The sequence below is a fragment of the Mesoplodon bidens genome (genome assembly GCF_964165515.1).
Source record: "Mesoplodon bidens genome assembly, chromosome: 19".
Lineage (NCBI taxonomy): Eukaryota > Metazoa > Chordata > Mammalia > Artiodactyla > Ziphiidae > Mesoplodon > Mesoplodon bidens.
Genome location: NC_138179.1, coordinates 24176751 through 24202106, shown reverse-complemented (window position 1 = coordinate 24202106; position 25356 = coordinate 24176751). Strand labels below are relative to the sequence as shown.

Genomic DNA, 25356 nt, shown 5'->3' with positions numbered 1-25356 from the left:
TGGGGGGAGAAGGCGCGGAGCTCAGCCTTGTTCAAGGGAGGAGAAGTGCTCTCCTTCAGTCACTGCCCGGAAGGTGAACCCCCCGCCCCCGCCACCGACCATTCACTATCCCAAGGACCTGCCCTCTTCCTAAGTAAGTCCACTAAATGAAAGGTTCCCATTCTTTGGGATTTCTTTTGACTTTTTTTTTTTTTTTTTTGCTGTACGCGGGCCTCTCACTGTTGTGGCCTCTCCCGTTGCGGAGCACAGGCTCCGGACGCGCAGACTCAGCGGCCATGGCTCACAGGCCCAGCCTCTCCGCGGCATGTGGGATCTTCCCGAACCGGGGCATGAACCCGTGTCCCCTGCATCGGCAGGCAGACTCTCAACCACTGCGCCACCAGGGAAGCCCCATTCTTTGGGATTTCATGAGGTATTACAATTTACGTAGATAGATAGATAGATAGATAGATAGATGATAGATAGGTGACAGATAAAGTAGATAGACATCTACACAGGATGACTGACTTCTTATCTTGGCCAGTACAGATACCAACAAAACCAATGATCATCTTCCCTCACAGTCATTTCATAAAATGAATATTCCAATGCCAAAATAAAAGAAGGAAGGACATAATCTCAGAGTAAAAATAGTTCTTTAAATAAATAAATGTACCATTATGAAACACTTAACATCAGTGTTATTTCTCCATTGTAGAGTGCAACCCTATACAACTACTTATCTCTGTCAGTCCTTACTCAGTGAGGGGTTACTCTACTGCAGGATGGAGCCCTAAAGTGAAAAACTCAGGCCTTGTCATAGTGGAAGGACCCTCAGGGACCATCCTGACCAGCTCGGTCTAGTACAATGAGCTTTGAGTCCAAAGACCTTGGCCTGGATCCCAACACAGCCACCTATGAAGCTGGGGGGAGGCTTGGGCCATGATCCTAAATCTCACTGGGCCTCAGCCTCCGCCCTCCTAAGAGGGGAATAAACGAGCGACCTCCTGGCGGGGCCAAAGAGCATGCGCTAGGTGCGGCCAGCAAGGCGCAGTTGGCTGCACCTCTCACTCAGCATCCGGGAAGCCATCCTCCCTGCGTCTGCCGTGGCTGCCTCGCACCCCAGTGGCAGCTCTCCTGGGAGCTGGTCCTTCCCCAGCCAGCCGGGTGATCCTCGGGCACAGCTGAGACTCGTGCCTTTCCATTAATACTCCTCCAACACAACACCCCAAACATCTGAAGGCAGCAGGCGCTTCTGCCCTGGGATTTGCTGCCAAGTGGAGGAAAGGGCCACCTGGAGAGACCATCCTACCAAAGACGTCAAAACCCCACAGGAGAAACCAGGTTGCAGTAACCAACGCCAGCTCCCCGGCTAGGATTTCACCACACGCCTCGTAAGCCCTCCTCTCCCCACTGAGCCCGCAGGGGAAAAGGAGAGATCACTTTTAAAGTGATGACATCACTTCCGCAAATACTCCTCGGGACCCACAGGGCAGCAGCGGGACACCTGTGAGCCCGTACTTATAAAAGCCCGTCGTCGTATTTTCCAAAGTCTTCGGAAGCAGAGATCCCAATATCCTCTCTCTAGAGGAGCACACATGAATGTGAATATCCACATTCTGAAGGCGTGGTGATTCTACAATTCCTATTCCCCCTGGGGTGCAGGGAAGGGGTCTTGTTCGGCAAAGTGGGAGCACTGGCCCAGTGGTCCAGGCCTGAGCTGCTGTGAGGGGTGAGGTGGGGGGGGGGAGTTGAGGAAATTACTTGGAACTGAGCACTGCAGGAAGTGTGGAAGGAGAGTGCCTTCACTACAGGACCCTTCCACATTTAGAGGCGTCTTGATAGAGGGGAAGCAGCGGGTTCCAGAGTGCTGGGCTTGGGAGCCACCAGCTTCACACACCATCTCCTTTACCCTGATACCCTGGTTTCCGAATGCAACCCCTCCCACCTCTCACCCCATCTGGGGTGGGGAGGTGGAACCCACTGTGACTGGGATTGAGTAGCCCACCTTCCCAGGAAACTTGCTGCTGTGGAAAGAAATCCCTCCCATCCCGCTCCCAAAGAGGGATAGTAGTAAATGCTGTTTGAGTGGGGCCTGAGGTGGCCAGACTGGAAAGAAGAGGAAGAACCTGGGGCCCCGAGAGGAGGGACTGGAGGGGAAGCCAAGGACCAAGGCCGTAACTCACTCAAGGTCACACAGCAAGAAAGCGGCTGGGTCTGAAAATAAGATGCCATTTCATAAATTGTAGCTTTTGCCTGTTTTCTTAAAGGCCACCACTGTTCCCTGATTTAAATAATAAGAGTGGTTGATTAGAGTGATATAATATTTATCTCTCACAAGGAAAAAAAATACCACCTTGAGTGGCTTCTTATTTATGTGGATCTCATCTGCTTTTCTTTTAGCTTCAGCACAAAAACCCTGTACTGCCCTCCACTAAGAGCCAGGCTGGAGACAGATGCTGAGAACAGGAAGGCTGTGAGAGGATTCCTTTGGCCTCGTCCTTGCTTCTAACTGTTGCTGGTACCAGGTGCCCAGTCCCAGGAGCCGTGACCATGGAGGCTCTCCCCAAGGCCCTGGAGGTCAACGAGAAGTCTCCAGAATCCAAGGACCTGCTGCCCAGTCAGACCGCCAGCTCCCTGTGCATCAGCTCCAGAAGTGAGTCTGTCTGGACCACCACCCCCCGGAGTAACTGGGAAATCTACCGCAAGCCCATCGTCATCATGTCCGTGGGCGGTGCCATCCTCCTCTTTGGTGTGGTCATCACCTGCTTGGCCTACACCCTGAACCTGGGTGACAAGAGCCTCAAGGTCCTTAAGATGATAGGGCCTGCCTTCCTGTCTCTGGGACTCATGATGCTGGTATGCGGGCTGGTGTGGGTGCCCATCATCAAAAAGAAACAGAAGCAGAGACAGAAGTCAGTTTTCTTCCAGAGCCTCAAGTCCTTCTTCCTGAATCGCTGATGACAATCTCGCCCTCTGTCCTCCCCACCACCCTGCCACCTCGACCAGGAGAAGATGTGATGGCCAACATCCAACATCCCCGGCCCCTTGAGAGGTGGAGTCTTCCATAAAACTGATGCAGGCAAACCCTCTTCTGGGCCCCGTGGGAAAGAGCGAGCTCGGGGCTGCGCCCTCCGTGCAGCTGGGAGGTACCGCTGGATGATCTCATTTAGTCTCTCTGTTATCACTGATGTTCCCTCAGATCCTGGCCATGGCCATTGCCTTTCATGGCTCTCATCCCAGCCTGTGCATCCAGGTGTCACTCGTCTAATGTTCTCTGCCAAGTGCTGTGCATGTTGGGAAATTCCTTGAGGTGGGCCATGCCCCTAGAAGAACCTCCTGTTTACATATCTGAGTGCCTGAACTGGATCCTGCATTTGCTTCCTTCTAGAACCCAAACTGACCAACGGAGGTCCTTCGCAGAGGGAAGGGAATTTCTGACCATTGGGTCTGCCCGCCCCAGCTCTCTCTGTGGGCAAGATGCTGGCTTGCATTTCAAGAGATCGGACAAGTCACAAGTATCAAACATTCCAAAGAGTGAGCAGTGAAAGGTGGCCAGGGAAAGTCTTTCCAGGAAGGCACATTTCCCCTAGAAATGGCCCTGGGAGTCGGCCAGTGAAGAAATTTAACCCTTAGTTGTATAGAATTTACACCAGAGGCAGCGGGGTGCGCTAGGGGGTGTCACAGACTCCCCTGACCTTCTAACTCCTTCTCCGTGACTACTCTTCCCTCTGAACTTGACACTTAGCCAAGGACAAGCGTGTGTTGCCCTAACTCCCTCTTTCCCCCACCCCTGCCTCTACCGCATGACTCTAGAACAGCCAGGTGGAGAGCGGCTGCAGAGGGATGCTGTAAGATTTTTCTCTCTTTCTCCCCCATCGAGAATCAAAACCAAGAAGCTTGAATTCCACATCTGAGTGTCTGTAGGTTTCCAGCGATGGAATTTTCTTTAGAAAATCCCAACTTCTGCTCTCCCTGTCCCCACTCACCAACATGCGTTTAAAACTTCAGTGAGGGCCCTGCTCTGGGCCAGGCCCTGGGGCGAGAGCAAGACAGATGGTCCCTGGGCTCATCTTCTTTATAAAGTGAGAGACAGCCAGAGCACCAGGCGGCCAGAACACCCCGGGATGAGTACTTTCTGGGGAAACGAGGATGGGGGCAGGAACGCAGCGGGGTCATCTGCCCCAGCCTTGGGAGAGGCTAGAGGGTGTGCTGGAGGCTATGCCATCCACACAGAACCAAAGGGAAGAGGAGAGCTGGCGAAGAGGGGAAAGGAAGGCACTCTAGGAGGGAATGGTGTGTGCAGAGCTGGGGCAGGAAGGGAGCGGGAGGCGATACAGTTGGGAAACAGCCTAGCAAGCTCCCTAACCTCCAGAATGGTCACCTGAGCCCCTCTCTCGGCCTGCCTCCCCCTGCTTCCCCAAGTGCCTTAGTGCGGCTTCTAGGGGCTCATCGAGGGGCCTCCCGGGTCTGTGGCAAAGACTACAGACCTCCTGGGTCTGTGGGAGTTTCTAGGGGCCCACCACGCAGAGAGCACCCGTATGGTTGAGTGCTCCCCAAATCTGGGGTTTCCTGCGGCATCCGGAGGCCCTTAGGTGACAGACCAGGAGGGTACCTGCAAGAAAGCCACGCTGCCCTAGGTCTGAGGCCCAGTGGAGAGCATCTGATAACAAGGGGAAGGTTTCCTCGGCCTTTAGCCCCTGAGCCCGTCCCATCACTATGTCACCATGACAACCTTTCTCTCTTTCCTTCCTTCTCCCCCCGCCCCCCCCCACCGTCTCTCTTTCTCTCTCTCTTTCCAACAGGCCTCCAGGTATTTCCATCCTTCATGGTGGTTCCATATGCAAAGTCAGAACCCCACCTTGTTCCCTCTGCATCATGGGAAACTCCATGGAGGCAGGTACCCTTGACATGGGGACACCCCCTGCCCCACCCACCTAAGGAGCCAGAGTTCGGGGAGCTTCACCCAGAATGACTGTGTCTCTCATTCAGACAGCGTGGCCAGGTCCTCTAGCCCACCTGTCCCCTGAACACAGGCAATCAGGACCAATCATGGGGGACGCTGCAAGTACTGTGTCACTAATTGTGGTCCCAGTGCCTCAAGTGACCGGGCTTACAGAGGGTTTCCGTTTCTCCGACGTGAACGCAGATTCCGTATCAGCCCTAAAATGTCACTCTCACATTCCTCGATGTTTTCTTACATGGCAGCGAACGGGGAGGACGCCCAGCTGGCTCACTAGAAATCCACACTTCCAGGGTGTCATTTCCTCTCCCCACAAGCTTATCGAGTAGGCGCAGCTGGGGAAGGAGGGCCCAGGCTGATGCTGTACCCCGCGTGTCCTGGCGGAGGGCAGTTTGGGGACGACACGGCTCTAGAAAGTGTCCCAGGCCTGGACTCACCTTGGAGTCTCCAGCGATCGGGCCCACATTCCCTGCTCCTCACCTAGGACTCAGCAAGAAAAATGAGGACAAAGCCCCAAAGCATCGTTCACCCCCACTGGGATCCCTCTTATGAATGCGGACCAAGGAACACGCCAGGGTCACACTGAGGGGCTTTTGCCAAAGACCGTCGCCACACAGAAGCCTGAGGAATGGCTGTGCCCAGATCAGATGCCACATTTCTGGAAAACAGCATCGCCACCACGACTCTTCCCATGCCGTGGATGGGAGGTCAGGACCAGCACCCGTGCGTTCGGCTACTGGATTGTATTATCCCACCCCTGGCTGTTCTGTTTGGAAGGGTTCCATTTAATCTGAGTGCTAAAAGAATTGTTGGGATGTTGAATTGTATCTTGTCTGACAGTGTCTGCTGTGTTTTCATTCTGTTCCATCAGGAATTCCAGGCTCTACCACTGATTCATTCCTCTAAAATGCCTCCCAGCCCCGGCCCCGTCACCACGCACCCTGCCTCGAAACGTGCTGTCTGGGAGAAAGGGTTTCCCAGACATGTGTGGGTTGCATGTCTGCTCCTTCAGGTGCCTCACAGGAGCCGATGGCCCCACTCTGAGATGCTGACGGGGCAGACAGAGCAGGAGCTCCTGACCCTTTCCCTCCCTACAAGCCCAGCACTGGGAGATGGAAAAAGAACCTTCCTGGATGAATCAGTGGCCCAGGGTGAGGCAGGCAGGTACCCCAGGGTCAGCCTGCCAATGTGCCCAGGAACCCAAGAGAACCAGCCCCAGAAGGGGTGGCAGTCCAGCCCCCAGGACCTCCATGGCCTCCCCCTTCCTTCTAAGCCCCTCTTCCTTCCCCTGGCCCAGCCTCTTCTACTCCTCTAGGTCTGTTATCCCGACCCTCTCCTACTCGGCTCCCACCAGACTCCCCATGTCCTTGACTTTCTGCTTGCTCTATCCTCAGAGAAAAAGAAAGCATCGCTCTGGATCTGGACAAGCCAGCTGCATGTCAGTCCTCCTCAGATTCCTGCAGCACTGCAGAGTCACGACGCCCCGCTTCCTCCTGTCCCCCACACCCATCACTTCGTCACCATCTCCAGCCCTTAGAGATCAGAGGTCCCCGGAAAACTAAAACTCAGAGCCCCAAATGTGTCTGATACTAAATGGTGCAAGGGAATCGCCTGGGCACGTGCCCGGTGAAGCTTCTGGGCCACACCAACCTGATGCCTTAACTCACTCAATCCTTTCCAAAAGCCTGCTGGAGGCACTGTTGTTATCATCCTCCCCATTTTACAGATGAGATAAGTGAGACACGGGGACACTGGGCTAGGACATCTAGCCACGATGAAAATCCAGGTGAGCTGGCTCCAGGGGCCACACACATGACCCCCACCCCATTCACTCTTCGAAGGTGCTGAGGGGCAGCAGAAGGCACCAGGGTCGCCGTGCTGGGCTCCGGGCTGCAAGGCGGGGACAGCAGGAGTGGAGCTTGGGTCAGTAGACAGGCCAGGGGTGGGAGCACAAAGCAAGTGCGGACCCAGAATGCCAGTCGGGAAAGCGGCCAGGAGCCAGGAAGGAAGGCAGGAGAGAAGCCGGCATTCTGAGCGCCTCCTAGGTGCCTGGCGTTCGCATAGTGAGCGTTCAGGAACAGCAGTAGGGGTCTCCCCCGGCACAGGGTAGCTTTGTCGGAGCAGGTGGCCTTGGTAGAGTGAGCCTTCATCCCACAGGCCAGGCTCCTCTGCTGACCAGCAGGAGGATTTGGAACCAGCTGCCACTGGACTGAACTGACCTTGAGAATGAAGCCTAGCCAAGGATAGCAAAGCAGAAAGTCAGAAGATCCTACAACACTGATGACAGCCGGGGAGCTACCGGCCTGCCCCGCACCATCTCTTACAGGACATACAAATAACATCTCATTAAGTCACTATTTTTTTAGGTCCGCTACTTGCAGCCAAATAAAATTCTTATCTACACAAGTGACAAGTCTGGGGAAAGAGTTCTTTTCTTCTTCTAAGCCCGAACACTATTTGATGAGATCAGAACTAATATATTTAGAACAAAGACTATCATAAATAAGTTCCACATCAGTGCAGTGTATTTGTCCTCCAAATCCTTTCAAAGATTCTCTACATCTCTAAGGAGAGAGAAAAGGGAGGAGTAAAGCAAGAGCGGAATGACCACGATGATGCCAGACAGGGACCTCCCTCAGACTGGGCATCGGGGTGGTGGGCGGAAAAAGAGTGGCGTTCATACAGGGCACCCGTCAGGCTCTGTGACCTGTCAGGCTGTCCCACCTACTCTAACAGCTGAGGCAGGGGTGGGTGGGAGACGCAGCAAAGGACTGATTCTATAAAACTAGAACCGCTCACGGGAGGAGAACCTAGACACTCACTTCTCTTTCTCCCAGGTTTTAATCTCCTCATTTGTCAAAATTAAAGTAACCAAAATTCACAAACAGAGGATTCTGTATTGGTTGAGAGCACAGACTCTAGAAACAGTCCACCTGGGCTCACATCCCATCTGGTCTTCCCAGGTCTTCGACCCTAGACAACTTATTTCCTTTCTGTGTACCTCCATCTTTGTGTGTGTGTGCATGTATGTGTGTGTGTGTCCTAATTTTTTTTTTTTTTTTTGCGGTACACGGGCCTCTCACTGCTGTGGCCTCTCCCATTGCGGAGCACGGGCTCCGGACGTACATGCAGGCTCAGCGGCCATGGCTCACGGGCCCAGCGGCTCCGCAGCATGTGGGATCTTCCCGGACCGGGGCACAAACCTGCGTCCCCTGCATCGGCAGGCGGACTCTCAACCACTGCGCCACCAGGGAAGCCCGTCCTAATTTTTTTATCCAGGTAACACTGATTTATAACATTATATTTCTATCTCTGCATACACTACAGTGTACTTAACACCCCAAATTTAAGTTTCTGTCCATCACCATACAGTTGACCCCCTTTACCCGTTTTTCTCTCCCACACGCCCCTTTCCCTCTGGTAACCACAACTGTGTTCTCTGTATCTATATGTTTGTTTTGCTTTGGTTTGGCTTGTTCATTTACTTTGTTTTTGTTTGCTTGTTTGCTTATGAGTTGTTTACATTCCACATATGAGTGTAAGCATACCGTATCTATCTTCCTCTGTCTGACTTACTTCACTCAGCATAATACCCTCAAGGTCCATCCATGCTGCTGCAAATGGCAAGACTTCATTTTTTATGGCTGAGTAGTATTCCATTGTGTATGTACCACACTTTCTTTATCCATTCATCCAGTGATGGGCACTTAGGCTGTCTCCATATCTTGGTTATTGTTAATAATGCCTCGGTGAACATGGGGGTGTAGATATTTTGGGGGGTTAGTGTTTTTGTCCATACTTCTATCTCCACAACTGCAAATGTGGTTAATAAAGGTGCCTGCTTCTTCCTCAGCATTAATTGGGATAATCCATGTATGGCTTTTATGCATTAAGCCCTGAATATTAGTTACTACCAATGTTAAAGAACTACACAAGGCAGTATATTCTCCTGAATGGTTTTACATAAGGAAAGAATGCAAGTCTATACACCTAACGTTAGCTGATTGGAAAAAGAGAATTTGGGGGGAGTGGGAGCTCACCATGTGCTGTGCTGTCTGGAGGATGGGGGCTTGGGGCAGCCAACAGTTTCATTCCCACCTTTTTGACTCCTGCCTCCCCTCTGCCTCATGATTAGTCCCAATCAATCATCAAAGCCTATAATTTCTATCTCTCAAGGATGGCCATTCATCTTGAAGCCAAGGCACCTCACTGTCCAGAAAAATTCATGTTTCCCCCTCATAGTGAGGAGTGAAGTAGCTGTCCCATCAGGTGCACATGTCGCAGGACCCCCGGTGTCCAGGTGTGACATGACAGGCTCACAGGAGCAGAAGTGGCACATGACTCTGCTGGGCTGGGCCTTGTAGGAAGGGGGCTTTTTCTCCTGGCTCTGTGAGGAGGAGCCACTATGTGCCACTATGTGCTGGGCCTGAGTTACCAAGGGAAGTGGTATGGACTGAATGTTTGTGTCTCTCCAAAACTTATACGTTGAAGCCCTAACCCTCAGTGTGATGGTATTTGGAAGCAGGGCCTTTGGCGGGTATTGGGTTCAGATGAGGTCATGAGGGTGGAGCTCTCGTGACGGGATTATGAAAACAGGAAGCAACAGGAGAGCTCTCTCTCCACGCCCTCATACCCGGGAAAGGCCATATGAGTACACAGTGAGGAGGTGATCGTCTGCAAACCAGGAACCGAATCTGTCGGCACCTTGATCTCGGACTTCTCAGCCTCTAGAACTGTGCGAAATAAATGTCTGTTGTTTAAGCCACCCAGTCTATGGTATTTTGTTATAGCAGCCTGAGCTGATGAGGACAGTAAGGAAAGCCCCATGAAGACCAGGGACACCACACTGGACTGGTCTATAAAGTAGAAACAAACTTCTATTTTGTTTCGCTACCAAGATGTCGGGGTTTGTCACAGCAGCTAGTATTGCCCCACTAATATACCCACTGGAGCCGGTAATCCCGTCTCTCTGACTACTGGCAAACTCGTCTCTCCCTTCTGTCTTGTTCTCCTCTAATCCATTCTGCATCCTTCACCAGGATGATCTTCTTCCCAAATGCAAAATCTTAGCAAGCCTCTTCCTTCCATATTATCTCTTTGAAAAGGCTGAGCGTCTGTCAGACCCTCACCCCCACCTTGCCCCTTCATCTCTACTCTTTGCTCAGTGTATTCCCTCTACCTGGAAGGTTCTCCCTCTGCCCGCCTCTCAGCTTGTCTGGCTTGCTCTCACTCACTCTTCTCTTTTTTCCCAGCACATTTTCTCCTTCCGCCAAACTGCTCAGGAGCCTATAACACAATTGCCCAAGTCAAATCCAGCTTGGAAAGCAACCACTTATTTAGTTAGAAGCAGTTATGGTCATGGAAAACTTGGAGGCTTTGGCATTAAACAGACCTGAGTTTGAAATCTGAGTCCACAAGCGAATTTCCATACTCTGTGACTTTTTGCATTTCTATCTCAGATTTCCAGTTATGTGTGAGGGTGATAATTACCCCATTAGGTCCTTGTCAGGATTAAATGAGGCAATAGAACGTGTTAATATGGCACAATCACATACTAGGTGTTCAGTAAAAGGCAGATACTGTTATTATCTTTGTCACAGGAAGAGAGAATTTCAGGCTACAAACACAATGCAGGAATTCCCAAATCCTTGATTAGACTGGATTTATGCTTGAGCTTGTTAAGCCCTACAGAGTCTGGCAGGTGGGACTGAGGTATCTGATTTCAAACAAAGAAACACAGCATTTTGGCAACTGAGTGCAGGGCTCTCCCTGTAGCATTACTATAATTCCTAGAGAACCTTGTCCCAGACTAACACACAGGTGCACATTTTCACTTAGAATCCAGGTGAGAACCTCACAAAATCCAGGTAAGAACCCCAAGTGAATAACTCTGAGAACAGTTGCCAGATACTCCACGGGTGCCCATTCACTGGGAGAGGGCAGAAGATCTCCATGTACTTGCCCTTCCTGGGGGAGAGGGCGTGCTCCCCGTCAGGGACTGTGCTGAGTCATCAGACTAAAGAGCAGTACCGAGTGCGTGTGACCCACAGTCAAGGCCAGGGCAGCTGCTTTTGGGTTCAGCCCAACCAAAGAACGAAGGGAGCGAGGCCAGCTCCTGGGTGAGCAGAGACAGGCTGGAGTGGGTGCGGCTGCCGCTGGAGCCTGAACTGGGGGGCGGAAGTGGGGGCTGGACCAGGGAAGGGCAAGGGATGGCTCACAAAGCCCTTTCCCATATGGCCCGCGAAAGACAACATTGTCCCATTCATCCATCCAACCAACAGCTACAGAGCAGCTCAGGAATGCTGCCCGGGCACTGGGGAGAAGGAAGTGAACAAAACAGACAAAATGTCCTGCTTTCTGGAGCCCTCCCTGGTTAGAGGCAGACAGGCCATAACAAGGACATCATCAAATGGACAAGATGGTGCCAAAGGGTCATGAGGGCTATGAAGTCAAGAAACAGGAGGAGGGGATAGTATGGTCACAGGAGGCTCCTCTGAGGGGGGACACTTGTGTTGAGACCTGAATGAAGAGAAGGAAGCAGCCATGTGAAGGCCTGGGGCAGAAGCTTCCAGCAGAGGGTGGGTGGTGGAGACGCCATGGCTCCTCTTCCCCACCCTCGATCTCTCCTCCCCACTGTGGTGTGACTTCCACACCAGTCCCATCCTGAAGGACCTGCTGAGGACACCATGCCTGGAGCCTTTTAGGGGGTGGCTTTCATCTGCCTGTCGTCTGTTACTCCGGCCGCCCCTCCACCACACACAGTGTTTCTGGCATCCTCTTCTTCCCATGCACATTCAGCCCCCCATCCCTCTGGGCTAGTCACCCCTCCCCCAACTGCCCACACCCCACCCCCAGCTTCAATCAATGTCCCCCAAATCAGCGCTGCTGAAATGCATGCCAAGCTCTGGACAACATATCCCAACCTGGGTGGTCCTGGCATCTCCATCTGGAGCATCTTCGCCTCACATTCAACTGGTGTCAAAAGAAATTCCTTGCGTTTTCCCACAGTGCCTCCTCCAAACCCGGTCCCATGTCCCGTGTGTCAGTGATGGGTAACACCACCAATTAATCCAGAACACTGGGCTAACCTCCCTCTCCCATACCCTCTGAGTCCGGTCTATCTCCTGAACACCTTGTGGAATCCTTCTTTTCTCCATCCCCAGGGTCCCTGGGTTAGGTCACCAGCCTCCCCAGTGGTCTCCCTGCCTGTAGCCTTGTCCCACTCCAATCCATTCTCCATTTATTTCAAGCAGAGCATCTTTCTAAAAGGCACTTCTGATCATGTCACCACTCGTGGCCCTGCCCCTGAGTCGTTAGCTGCTCCCATCCCATGGCAGATGGAGCTCACACTCCTCCACCAAGAACAGGCCTCCCTAGGGAGGCCCACATCTACCCCAGCTTCTCCACATTCCTGCCACCCACCCTTCACCCCAGACCTACAAATGAGGACAACCCAGTGTATCATGCCTCTGCATCTTTCCACAGGCTCCTTCTTCAGCCTGAACTACGCTGATCTCTTCTTCTGTCTAGCTGACTCCTAGCTCAAGCACCACCCCTTCCAGGAAGTCTTCCTTGCAGCACCCTGTGGTCACCTTCTGGCACGGGCCTTTCTGATTCTCTCTGCTTTACATTTAGTGCATCCTCTCGCTGAAGAACTCTGTGGTATATCGTACTGGTTAAATGAAGGAATGAATGGTGACAGTGTGTCCTCACAGCTGTCCTGTGTGGGAGTAATAAGGGTAGGTACTACTCTCATTTTACAAGTGAAGAAATTGAGAATCAGAGATACTCAGCCATTTGCCCAAGGTTATAAGCAACTGTGTAAGAGGGAAAATGGGCACAGGGAGAAATCTGCTCCAACCTCCACCTTCATCCCGTCCCTATTGCTCATCCTCCTTCTCCAGGGTAAAGGCAGCAGTTTGGCTTGGTGAGGACAAAGCTCTCAGGACGTGGGAAGAGAGACTCCACAATTCCTTGTGGGTTTAGGAGAGCAGGTCCCAGAGAACTCAATGCAAGGCCAGGTGTTCTGAGCCTTGCCCAGGGCCTGGCACAGATGCCCAGGGAAGTTGAGGATCCGCCCCTGGCAGGAAGCAGCCTAATCTGCAGATGCCACTATAGGCGGGTCTGAGCAAAGGCCCTGGTGCCCTTCTGGTTCCCACTGCTCCCTGCTCCTGTTTTCCCAACTTCCTCCTTGAGGCACACTGTCTGTCTGTCCTCAGACATCATCATTGGTGGAGAGCCCTTCAGTTTCTCAGAGCCCACAGCACCGGTGTAGTGTGTAAGCCACAGGACTGGACACTGGGCCCTGGGCTGAGAGGGGGCAGAATTGGGCCTGAAGCTGGGTCTCTAGATCCTAATGCCAAGCACCCTCTCTGGAGGCCCAGGGCACTGAGGAGAGCCAGTTTGGACCCAGCCAAAGAGAGAAGGCCCAGCCCTTTCAAGAGACAGATGGTGCTGTCCAATATGGTAGCCACATCTGGCTACATACACTTAAACTTAAATTTAATAAAATTAAATATAACTAAATATTCAGTTCCTCGGCCACACTAGCCACATTTCAGATGCTCAGTAGCCAGAAGAGCCGATTTGCTACCATATTGAAGGAACAGATTATAAAGTGTTTCCATCACTGCAGAGATTTCCACTGGACAGTGCTCGTCTATAAGGACACAGTTGAGAACCCAGTGGAATTCTTCAGACTGACTGTACTCCTCCTATATTATACACATAGTATACTACATACTATATACGATACACTATATTTTATACACAGTTCCTATACTATAGTCTTCTCATTGCCTTCTTGAATTTGGAAAAATAAAATTCTTTCTCCTTTCTATTTTTTTAAATTTCAGCATTTATCTTCTTAAAAATATTTATTTATTTATTTGGTTGCACTGGGTCTTAGTTATGGTTCTCAGGCTCCTTAGTTGTGGCTCACGGGCTCCTTAGTTGCAGCTCGCAGGCTCCTTAGTTGCAGCTTGCTGGATCTTTAGTTGTGTCATGTGAACTCTTAGTTGCAGCTTGCTGGATCTTTAGTTGTGTCATGCGAACTCTTAGTTTCAGCATGCATGTAGGATCTTAGTTCCCTGACCAGGGATCGAACCCCATCCCCCTGCATTGGGAGCACAGAGTCTTACCCACTGGACCACCAGGGAAGTCCCTTCAGCATTTACCTTTATTTAGCTTTTCCTTTTCCCTACTTTCTTTGGTTCATGTTGCTTTTTTCTTTTTTGGCAATTTCTTATGATACATAGCAGCTTTTAAATAAAGTTTATAAATTAAAATATTATAAAGTTTAGTCATGCGAGATGAATATGTTCTGGAGTCTGCTGTACAAAACGTGTTGCCTACAAGTTAGCGAGACTGCACTGCACACGGAAACATTTGTTAAGGTGGATCTCCTGTCATGTGTTCTTAACCACAATTTAAAAAACCATTCATTTTTTTAAAATTAATAATTTATCATTTTAATTAATTACAATGTTATTTGGCCCTTCTAAGTCCTTAAATAACTATGCTTTGGCTATTATATCTGAAATTCTGAACTTTCAGTGGGATTTTAAATATCCCACTCTGGTGGTATTTTTTTTCAGGTCCTCTAAGCTAAGGCATTAGTCCACCTGCCAGGTTTCCTCCCATCTCCTCAGGCACCTGCCCTCAAGGCCAGCACCTCAGATCTGTGAGTCAGGCTCTTCTCAGGGCCCCTGGAGTTGTGATTCTTGCTCCAGACTCTCCATCATTGGCTCCCCTGCTCTAATTCATCCTGCAGGTGAGAAATTCCCTCGCCATTTTCCTCTGGCCAGGCTCAAGGTACTTGCTGACCCGCTCTGGGTCCACCTGTCTGCAGCCCCAGTGGCCATGGGCTCGGGAGGACAATAAGCAGGTGCATTGCAGAAGGAAGGGGAAGACAAGGCCGTTCTCCCAGAGCCCTCCAACCGCTGGGAAAATATGTTAGTGGACTTAATCTTCCAATAGCACTCAACACAGCTGACCATTCATTTTCTTCTTGAAACACTTTCTTCCTTTGGATTCAAGACACAGCCAGCTCATGGTTTCCTGCTATCTATCTCTGCAGGTATTCTTTTACTCTCTCCTAGTCCACCCAGCCACGACACGTGGGAGAGCCTCGGGATCCGTCCCAGGTCCTCCTTTCTTACTGAGCTCTGTCTCAAGGAGTCTTGAGCAATCTCACCCCTATCACCAATGTGTCGCTGACTCACAAGTTCCTGTCTCCAGCCCAGAGCGAGAGCCCCCGACCAGTGTACCAAACCCTTCATGTCCCGAACTGAATTCATAACTTCTCAACCACACCTGGCCCTCTTCCTGTCTGTCCCATCTCCGGAGGCGCCCGTAGCAACCAGCTTTACAAAACAGAAGCCTGGTCTTCGACAACGACCCCTTCCTTTCCCTCATCCCCATACTGAGTCTGTCACGGTGTCCTGTCGATTTCAGTCCCTGGTTATCTCTCAAATCAATCCACTTCTTTCCATCGCCACGGTCACCAGCTTTACCTCGTCCCTAGTCTACAGCAACCACGCTCACTGCCTGCCATGTGCCCATTCTTGGTCCCTCTAGTACTCTCTGGACACAGCAGCAAGAGCCCTCCTGAGAAAACACGGGTCACACCACCTTCTGCTCAACACTCTCCGCCAGCTTCCCAGTGCTCTCAGGAGAAAGGATTAACACAGCTCTTTACTGCCTTTCCTCCTGTCCCAGCCACACCGGCAGGGCCACCTGCCGCCTCACAGCTTTTGCAGACTCTCCTGCTCTGCCTAGAATGCCGTCACCTCCTCTTCACCCCTCCTCACCCAGCTCGCCTGCTCATCCTTTAGGTCTCCTTCCTCAGGGAAGCCTCGACCCACGTCTTCTTTGTCTCATTCTCATAGGATGGGATCTCTTGTCCCACTGATCTCTTGTCATATTGATACATTAATTTACATGACTGATTGACATCTGTCCTCCCCAAACCTCTTTCCTCTCTTCCCTGTCACCACCTGAAGCTCCCTGAAGGCAGGCACTGCATTTCTCTAGCTCACTTCTAGCTGACTGTGCACCGAAAGATGTCTCAGCAGCTCAAGAGAGCTGAGTCCAGCCCCTGCGGAGCCCATGGTGGAGAGGCAATTAGACGTGGAGCCTGGGGGTGGGAGGCCAGGAGCGCGGCCCTGGGCCTGGCTGGAAGAGGAAGGGGGTCACGGACAGCTGAGCCCTGTGCAGCTTCACCCTGGAACCTGCAAACAGGCTTTGCAATTGACTGCTCCTGAAGCAGGCCAGGAAAATGGTGACAGAAGATTCTAGCACCTAACCCAGCAGATATCCTGGAGGCGATGCCTTTGGATTTATAGCTCTGGTAAGTCTTACTATGTGTGCAGCACTTAATTCAGGGCTGAGGGCCAGCAGAAACAGATGGCAAAACTAAAGAGTGTGGAAAATAAAAACTAGAAGCACAGTAGACCATTTCCACTGTGTGATAAGACTTCACGGTATCATCGTGGAAGCATTTTGCTTTGGAAGGAGTTGTGGGAGCACAGCTTCCTCAGAAATAGAGAGGAAGCAAGAGATGAAAGCTATAAAGGGACACTGAATGGATCTGGGCAGTCGGAGGAACTCTGGGGAATCACTCTCAGCTTTCCCAATATCTGGGAGTGCCTGGGAGTTATAAAATGAATCTAGTCATACACAGTGCATGTTGGATTACAAGGAGAAGGCAGAGCCGTTCCCTGAAAGGGATGCCCAGCCTAGCGGGAGATGGAAAACTCAACAAATTACCTCCATGCATGTACCAGGTACTATAAAAGTAACCGTCCAATTAAATAAGCATCTGCATCTTACTCATTAGGATGCCTGTGATCAAAAGAACAGAAAACAGCAAGGGTGGGTGAGGATGTGGAGAGATTAGAACCCTCGTGAACTGCTGGCGGGAATGGAAAATGGTGCAGTTTCTATCGAAAGCAGTACGGAGGTTCCTCAAAAAGTTAAAGAGTTACTATATGATCCAGCAATTTCACCTTCAGGTACATACTGAGAAGACTTGAAGGCAGGGACTCATACAGATATCTGTACACTCATGTTCATAGCAGCATTATTCACAACAGCCAGAGGGTGAAAGCAACGCAAGTGTCCATCGACAATGGATGGATAAACCAAATGTGGTCCATACATACAATGGAATATTATTCAGTCTTAAAAAGGAAGGAAATTCTGACACATGCTACAATACCAGTGAAACTTGAAGACATTATACTAAGTAAAATAAGGCGGTTACAAAGAGATAAACATAATATGATCCCACTGACATGAGGTCCCTAGAGTAATCAAATTCATAGAGACAGAAAGGAGAATGGTGGGCGCCAGAGGCTGGGGAGAGTGGAATGGGGAGTTATTGTTTCATGGGGACAGTTTCATTTGAAGATGATTGAGAGGTTCTGATAAGAGATGGAGGTGATGAGGCTGCACACAACAGTGTGTGTGTACTAAATGCCACTGAGCTGTATGGTTAAAAATGGTTAAAATGATAAATATGTGTTGTGTATACTTCACTACAATTAAATAACTTTTAAAAATAATTTTTAATTAAATGGGATTAAGAATGGAACTAACTTGATTCTCCAAGGATGCTGGGGAAAGAGTTGGCATGCAGATTGGGAGCTGAAAAAGAGGGAGACGTGGTGTTTGTATTTAGTGCAGACCCACCGACAGACAGGTTGCAGCCACAGCTGTTACTTTCTGAATGAACGTAGGCGAGTCTCTCAACTGCTCTCAGCTCTGGAGCAGGAACAGGGCTGCTGGGAGCTGATGCTGAATGTGGACGGATGCCACTATACATGCAAGTGCAGCCCAAGTGCATGGAAATATGATTCTCTGCTAAATAGGGGACAACGTCATCAACCTACTGAGACCGAAGGTGATGGGCAAGGGGGAGGGGTGATGCGGGACACTCTTGAGGTCTGAGTAAGAGTGATGAATGGTTAGATTAGCCCTGTGGGGAATAAGATAGAAAGACCAGGGGAGAAAGCTAAAGTGTTTGCCAAGCAGCAGGAAGGGCTCCCTGAGCTGCATGTAGATGGAGTCTAGAGGCCCAGGCAGGACGCTCTGGGGAGCTCTCTCAACTCCCTCTGGTAGCCTAACAGGAAGAATGAAGATCTCTGAAAATTGTCGGATGCTCCGAAAATAAGAGTCAATGTTTTTCTGAAAATAGTGACCCTAGGCTCCAGCCCAGGAAAAAGGAGGAATACATGAAGATTCATTGGAGATCACGGATCAGCATCAATGTTTTTCCAAATTCCAGCACTGTACCTCTAGGGCTATATGAAATGATTCTGGCTGGCACACAGGTTCATGGCATAGTCACTTTAATTCTCATCCAGTCTTTCCTATGACTTCTACGACTAAATCTCGAATGGGTACTCTAAATCTGTCCCCTCTGAAATCTGTGCATCACAGGCCTTCATTTGAGAAAGAGACCGGGCCTCAGGTTCAGCAGCTTCAATAGACAACTGTGTCTAGTTCGGGAGTTGATGCGTCTGGTCCACTGCTTAGTTTTGTAAGTAAAGTTTTATTGGAGCACAATAAAACTATGACCCCTTGGCTACAATGGCAGAATTGAATCGTTGTAACAGAGACCTTACGGGCCACCAAGGCTAAAATGTTTCAGATCTGGCCCATTACAGAAAAAGTTTGATGACCTCTGGGCTAGTTTAATTAGAAAGTTTGTTTTCAGTGTATACAGTCTTAAATACTTGCTGTCTGTTATAAGTAATATCAGTTTTCCACTGGTGGTGGCAATAATTGAAGTTAAAATCCATTTAAAGAAAAAAATTAACAAAATATTATAATATTAGCAAATTAATATAATAACACATTAACAAATTAAAATGGTGTTCTATAATGAAGAACAGAAGCAGACTGCAGTTGTGGCAGAATCCTGGGGGCAGCACATATGAGGCTTGGTAAACACTGGGTTATGAGAGTAGGGACAGTGGAGAGATTTGTGAATGATGGAGATAAAGAGCAGCTGCAGTAGAGATGAGACTGGGGACTGGAAAGTCATTTCACGAGGCTAAGGCATCCATCAGGGGCGGAAATGTAGCCATCAAGGATGGAGGCGGGGCTCAGCACAGACCTAGCCGGGGGCGGTGGGACAGGGAGCTGCCATCAGGCGAAGCCAAGACTGATAAAGGGAAGAGGATGATGGTGCAGGAGAGTCAGTGGCAGGTCCCTCCCAACCTGGGGTTTTCCCTACGGAAGCACTGTGGCAGGAAGGATGTCATAAAAGACATCAGTGCCAACCACACAGTAACACTCGTCTATGTCCCAGAGTGCAGGTTCTAAGCACTTTACACCTATGAACTCACTCTTCACAGTAACCCTGTGAAATAAGGCATTATTTTACAATGAGGAAATCGAGGCACAGAGAGGGCAAGTGACTTTCCCAAGTCTGTACAGCTAATGAGTGGCACAGGCTCATGTGGCTAGACCTGCTCAGCATCTGATCCCTGTCACTCAGGAGGTGACTGAGCCTTGGTCAGTCAAATAGTCAGGCCCGGAACCGTGACTCTGGGTCAGCTGAGCACCTGGCTGGCCTGTTCCTGTCTCAGTCTCAGCTTCCCCTTTAGGATCCAGGTCACGGAGAGGCCGTCATACTCATGACATCACAGGGAGATGACAGATCATGAGGACTTTGCCAAGGCAGTGACAAGGTCCCAACTGCCAAGAGGGGGCAGCACTGTGTGGTGGCAGCAGAAGCACAGCCCTCTCTGAGCCACAGGGGTGGCTACAGCCCCCAGCATTCTCAGAAGTGGAGGGGCAGAGGGGCCCTAAGAGACCAGCCCTGGGAGTCACTGGCCAGGGGTCCGGGCATCCGGCTGTGCCCCACACACCACGTTCATGGTTCAGAAAGCATAACAGATGCCTACTGTCTTACATTTCCCCATTTTGGTAATTTTCTTCCATCATATTTATCACTCTCTGAAATGATATCATTTATGTATTGTTTAATTATTCATTATTTGTCTCCCCCCTTAGAATGTTAACTCCAATGTCAGGTTGTGTAGTTGATGCTATTCCCTGCTGCCCGACATATAGTAGGTGCTCAAAAATACTGGTCTGATTTAAATCCCACTTAGGCTCAGGCTTCTAAATGTGTTGAGGTCACTTGGGGTTACCCACTAGTGGAGGATGATGAGCTCCTCAGTGATCAGGGGTAGGGGGGCAGCCAGAGCCCAGGCAGCAAGAAGGCCCTGCGTCCTCGGCTTCTCTCCGGGGACCTAGGGACAACCAAGGGCACCTCGGTGTCCCAGGGGCTGAAGCACACCTCCTGGTGCCTGGTGGCAAGGTGGGCCACCTTTAATAGGGTGCTAACTTTGTCATGATGTTTCGGAAACCTTGGTTTGAGAGTCTAAATTTTCTATCTATACCACAGCTAAAGTCAAAGGATATCCCCCAATAAACAATCCTTTTAGCTATTGTTACAGGTTGAATTGTGTCACCCCAAATTCATATGTTGAAATCCTAACCCCTAGGACCTCAGATGAGAACCTCATTTGGAAACAGGGTCATTGCAGATGAAATTCTTTAAGATGAGGTCTTACTGGAATAGAGAGGGTCCCCAATCCAGTACAACTGGTGTCCTTATAAAAAGGGTAAATGTGGACACAGAGACATGCACACAAGGAGATGATACTTGAATATGAAGATGATGTATCTACAAGCTAAAGAGTGACAAAGATGGGCAGGAAACCACCAGAAGCACAGAGAAGGGCCTGGAGCAGATTCTCCCTCTGAAGGAACCCACCCTGTTGACACCCAGATCTCCAACTTGTGGCCTCCAGAACTGGGAGGAATCAGTTTCTGTTGTTCAAGCCAGCCAGCCTGGGGTTCTCTGTCACAGCAGCCCCAGGATCCTCAAGCCCCTGTTTCCAACCATGGAAAGGCCATGCAAGCTCCCTGGGGGAGGAAGAGGGTGGTGGCATCCTTGTTAAACTGAGCCTTTCAAGTGACTGTTTCTTATATGACCTGCCCCTGATCTAGGCCAATCTCCATCCCCCACAAACCTAGTCACTCCCCCACCACTCGGCCTCCCACTTTTCCAGCCTGTCCCACGCAGGGCCTGGGTCTCACCTGGCTTTCCATCACCGGTCCCGTCTTCCCCAGCTGTGTGGATATCTAGACGCCTCAACACACAGGAGACGGAGGTCAGGGAACAGGAGCAGGGAGACACATCGGGCCGGGGTGGAAGGCTCCTCACAGCCTGGCCAGGCTCCTGGGTGGCCCATGGTTAGACACTCGGAAGGGTGGCCGTGTAGCGTGAGAAGGAAAAGGCAGGCTGCAGGCGGAGAACAGGGTGGCCCATTTCCATAAGGCAGAGGAGCGATATTTGTGATTCTGGGGGATGAAGGCCAAGGGGAGGATGCTGCCTAGCTCTGGATACAGAAATTGTGAGTGCTTTCAATCTCCTCCCCTTTGCTTGTGAATATGTCATGTTTTTTCAAGCTGGAAATGTGTTTGTGTGTGTGTGTGTGTGTGTGTGTGTGTGTGTGTGTGTGTGTGTGTGTGTGTGTGTGTGTGTGTGAAAAATAGTAGAAATAAAAATTTGGAGGAGTTCCAGAACCTGAGGAACCCATGTTCCCCTGGGATGCTGAGGGTCTGTGTTGAGTAAAGCTGACCTCAAGTGGGGTGGAGGGGAGACGACTTCACTCTTACCAGCTTTTTTTTTTCTTTTTTCCATTATAGGTTATTACAAGATATTGAATACAGTTCCCTGTGCTATACAGTAGGACCTTGCTGTTTATTTTATATAAAGTAGTGTGCATCTGTTAACCCCGAGCTCCTAATTTATCCCCCTTGCACCAGCTTCTCTTTGACCCAGCATTTCAGGAGTATGATGACCAACCATCCTGGTTGGCTCAGGACTCAGAGACCTCCTGGCACCCAGAAATTTTCACACTAAAATCGCTGCTCACGTTTATGTATACAAGATGCTGCAGAGGAGCCCAGGAACCTGTGGACAGCCAGGCCTGGACACACCAGCCTGGCCCTGCCCCAGCCACACTACGGTTTCTCCACCTGTCCTTGCAGAGGGCATTGCGGTCCTTCAACTGTTCTTCCCAAGAAACTCTCTCTACTCAAAGCTGGGGGCAACAGATTGGAAGACTCATGGCTTCTCCTCCCCGGGGAGGTGTTCTCGTGTAGGTACCTAATCCCTTCTGAGGACAGACTGGGAAAAGGATGCAAATACGGGGTGGAAGATTGGCTTCAGTGACTTCTCACTTTGAGATGCTCCAGACTGGCTACCTCGTTTCACTCAAGTCTTGTGTTTCAGATCCTAAAATCCGCAACTTATAAAATTCTCTCCCTCCCCAATGCTTTCTTTCTGAAGGCTTCTCTTCATCCTGCTTATTTTACACACAGGAAACTAAATTTGAACCCCTTCTCAGCCACAGGAGAAGGCAAAGAAAGAGTAGAAATTATTTTTCAGTTGTGTGGGGAAACAGAGGTCCAGAGGGGTCTGGTGCCCTGTTCGAGGCCCACGGTGAACGGGAGACAGAGGAGGGCTGGCTGCGTGGCCCCGCGGAGACGGCTGAAGACCAGACCACGGCTGAAGACTAGACCGCTGCTGCGCTGTCCTCAGTTGGTGCTCACTCAGCACACCCTGGGAGTGGCCCGGTGATAAGACCTGTTTCACACATAACCCCTCAGGATTGCGTGCAGTGAACCCGAGACAGAAAGCAAACGTGGAGTTAGTCAGTCTGGAAAACACACACAGCCAGAGAGCCAGGTAAACATTTCTTGACTTCTGCCAGGAGTTACCTTCTGGTCCACGCCCAGCCCACCCAGACAGGGGCACGGGTCCCCTCCCTCCCTGGCGTCCCCTCTCTGTCCTCTCAGTCTTTTTCATTGCTGTCCCTTCCCAGGGTCTGTGTTCATCCCAAAGGGCTGTGCTGAGCCCTACTGTAGGAAGCTCGGGTGCTGGGGGCTTCAGAGCAGAGAATCTACAAGCCGCACAAACTTTTCCTGCTGCTGATGCACTTCTTAGGGCACAATCTCAAAATTTATTTACATCAACAAACTCTCTTCCATAGCTTTTACATAAAACCTCCCATCCCCACCAGGAAGAGTAGGGCAGAAGCAGGTGGGGAGGAAGCCCCGACCCTACCACACGTCTCAGGAGCCCAGGAGGACTTGCCCAGGACTTGAGAGGCAGAACGAGGGCAGGACAGCCCCTCCCCCAGACCCACAGGTCCCAAGTCCCCAGATCCATCCAAGGGCACCCTGACTCCTCTCCTGTCACTTGGTTGGCCTCAGCGATGAGGATGTCATTCCTGAGCCATGAAACAGTTAAGAAATATCCCACCCCACTGGCTGCCGTGCTCATAAAGGGAGGTCCACGTGTACTTCCGTGTGGCTCCAGATGGGCGGCTCACTCATTTGCTCACACCCAATTTGCTCACACCCAGCGGGGAGCGAAGGCAGAGGCCAGCAGCACCGCCACCTTCCCATGCAAATCAGCCCCGGGAGTGCAGCTGGGCCCCACCCGCTCCTGCCTCCCAGGCAATGCTCCTGGGGAGGCTTTGGGGAAGATGCCACCCCGGGCGCTGTGCTCTCTTCCTCGGCCTGGCCCTCGTCCTCGACGCTGTGGGCCTGGTCCTTTTGCTACTGGGCATCTTTGCCTCCCTCGACTTCTGGGACTTCTTGGTCTATACGGGGTCCCTGATCCTGGCTTTCAGCCTGCTCTTCTGGATCATCTGGTACTCCCTCAACATCGAGGTGCCTCTTGAGAAACTGGGCTTGTAGTTTGGAGGCGGGCAGAGGATGAAGGACTCAGGCTTCCTGGCAGGCGGAGGGGCAGGGGCACGCTGCGGCTCCCACCCCAAATGCCCCGCCAGGGACCAGGTGAGTGCACAGGACACCTGCCTGGAGGGGTGGCCAGGAGGCTGGGACGAGCAGGGGGAGGCTGGAACCCTCTGAGGCTACACAGCAAGTGGCCCAAAGACTCTCCCCCAGCTGGGGATTCTGTCAAGCTGGGCTCCAGCTGGCCAGGAGAACGTGGGGCAGGTACTTCTCCGCCAGGGGACCCATTTCCTCATGGAAACTGGAAAGAGGGTCTCCACAGACCCTATGACTTCTGATCCACCACGAATGGTCCTGCAATGCAGAACAGGAAGTTATCCCTTCAGCTTAAAACTTGGAGAAAGGAGCCCGTCTCGATTCTCTGTTGGGGAGAATCCTTGCTGGGGAGAAAAGCCTTTAGCCCTAGAAGAGGATGGAAAGTTCCCCGATGCTGCTTATGCCCTTGCCTTGTGAGCTGCTTGCTGCAGTAGGAAACAGAGCAGAACCACCCAGCATGGTCCTTTCTCACTTGCTTCCTCCCTGCACCTGCCCAGGTGGGACACACGGGAGGGGGTCAGGACCTGTCTCCATGTCCCCGCTCAGTGCATCTGCCCCCCTCTCAGCAGTACCCCCACCCCACGCCCCCAGCCAGCCAGCACCCCCCAGCCAGCCCAGGGGACCGGAAGTCAAGGGACCATGGCTGACCATTTCATCCCAGCTGGGCCAGAGCTCAGTTGACCATGTGTAACCAAGGAGGCAGGTAACTGTAAGATTTTTCACACTGGCATGGAAAGCAAAAGATAGAGCTAGTCTGGCCCCCACAAGCCTGAATGAGAGACGGCCAGCTCTGCCCAGGGGACTAAAGTCAGAGTCCTGGTTGGTTTGGCCATCATCCCCTCCTCCCAGGTGGGCAGGGACCTGCACTCAGGCACAGCCGAGCACTCCACTTTGAGTGCTGCATGTGAGAGCAAAGGTCATTGCAGAGTTGGAAGGAGGAAATGATAATCGTGTCTCTTCTGGGGGATTCCACGTGACCCTGGGAAGTGAGAGACAGAGTAGCAGTCTGAAGAGGTTTCAGCAGGGGAGGCTAAACTGTCCCTGGCAGGTGAAAGGAAAGAGATGAGAAATCAGAGCACCTGGGCCTTGCTCGGAGCAGCACCCCTTGTTTGCTGGTGACATTGCACAGGAGGCATCATACCCTGAGCTTCAGTCTTCCCGTCTGTAAAATGGGGATAATGTTACCTGCCTTTGTTGTTGCAATGGTCAAAAAGAGGTAAGGCAGGAAGAGGCTCTTTGCACATAATGTGGTTCTTACACATGCCAAGTGCTGTTACAAACACACAGCAGAGGGGAGTAAACTGACCCAGAGTCCCAGCTGGGGGTACCTTGGTGTGCCTTAAATTGGTAGTGGTGGGGGTCAGCTTGAAACTTCAAAATGTGCATCACGAAACTTCAAAGCAAGAAGGGACCCCGAACTTGCTTGCTCATCCACGAGGATGCGGCAGGCACTGTGCAAGGCAGTGCGGGTGCTGGGAAGAGTAAGACACATGAGGTCTCTACCCTCAAGGAGTTCCCGTCAGGCGAGA

The 25356-nt window shown here is 51.2% G+C and overlaps 3 protein-coding genes across 3 annotated transcripts in view; 2 read left to right on the top strand and 1 right to left on the bottom strand.

Annotated features, from left to right (window-relative positions):
• The window catches only part of ADPRM (ADP-ribose/CDP-alcohol diphosphatase, manganese dependent), a 323254-nt gene that overhangs the window by 209982 nt on the left and 87916 nt on the right, over positions 1-25356 (bottom strand). The window lies entirely within an intron of this gene.
• PIRT (phosphoinositide interacting regulator of transient receptor potential channels) lies at positions 2526-2960 on the top strand. The gene has a single exon (XM_081218927.1). It carries the CDS (start codon positions 2533-2535, stop codon positions 2938-2940), a length of 408 nt encoding a protein of 135 aa, XP_081075053.1. The 5' UTR covers positions 2526-2532; the 3' UTR covers positions 2941-2960.
• On the top strand, positions 23359-23830 carry TMEM238L (transmembrane protein 238 like). The gene has a single exon (XM_081219154.1). The coding sequence runs from the start codon at positions 23495-23497 to the stop codon at positions 23732-23734; it is 240 nt and encodes a 79-aa protein (XP_081075280.1). The 5' UTR covers positions 23359-23494; the 3' UTR covers positions 23735-23830.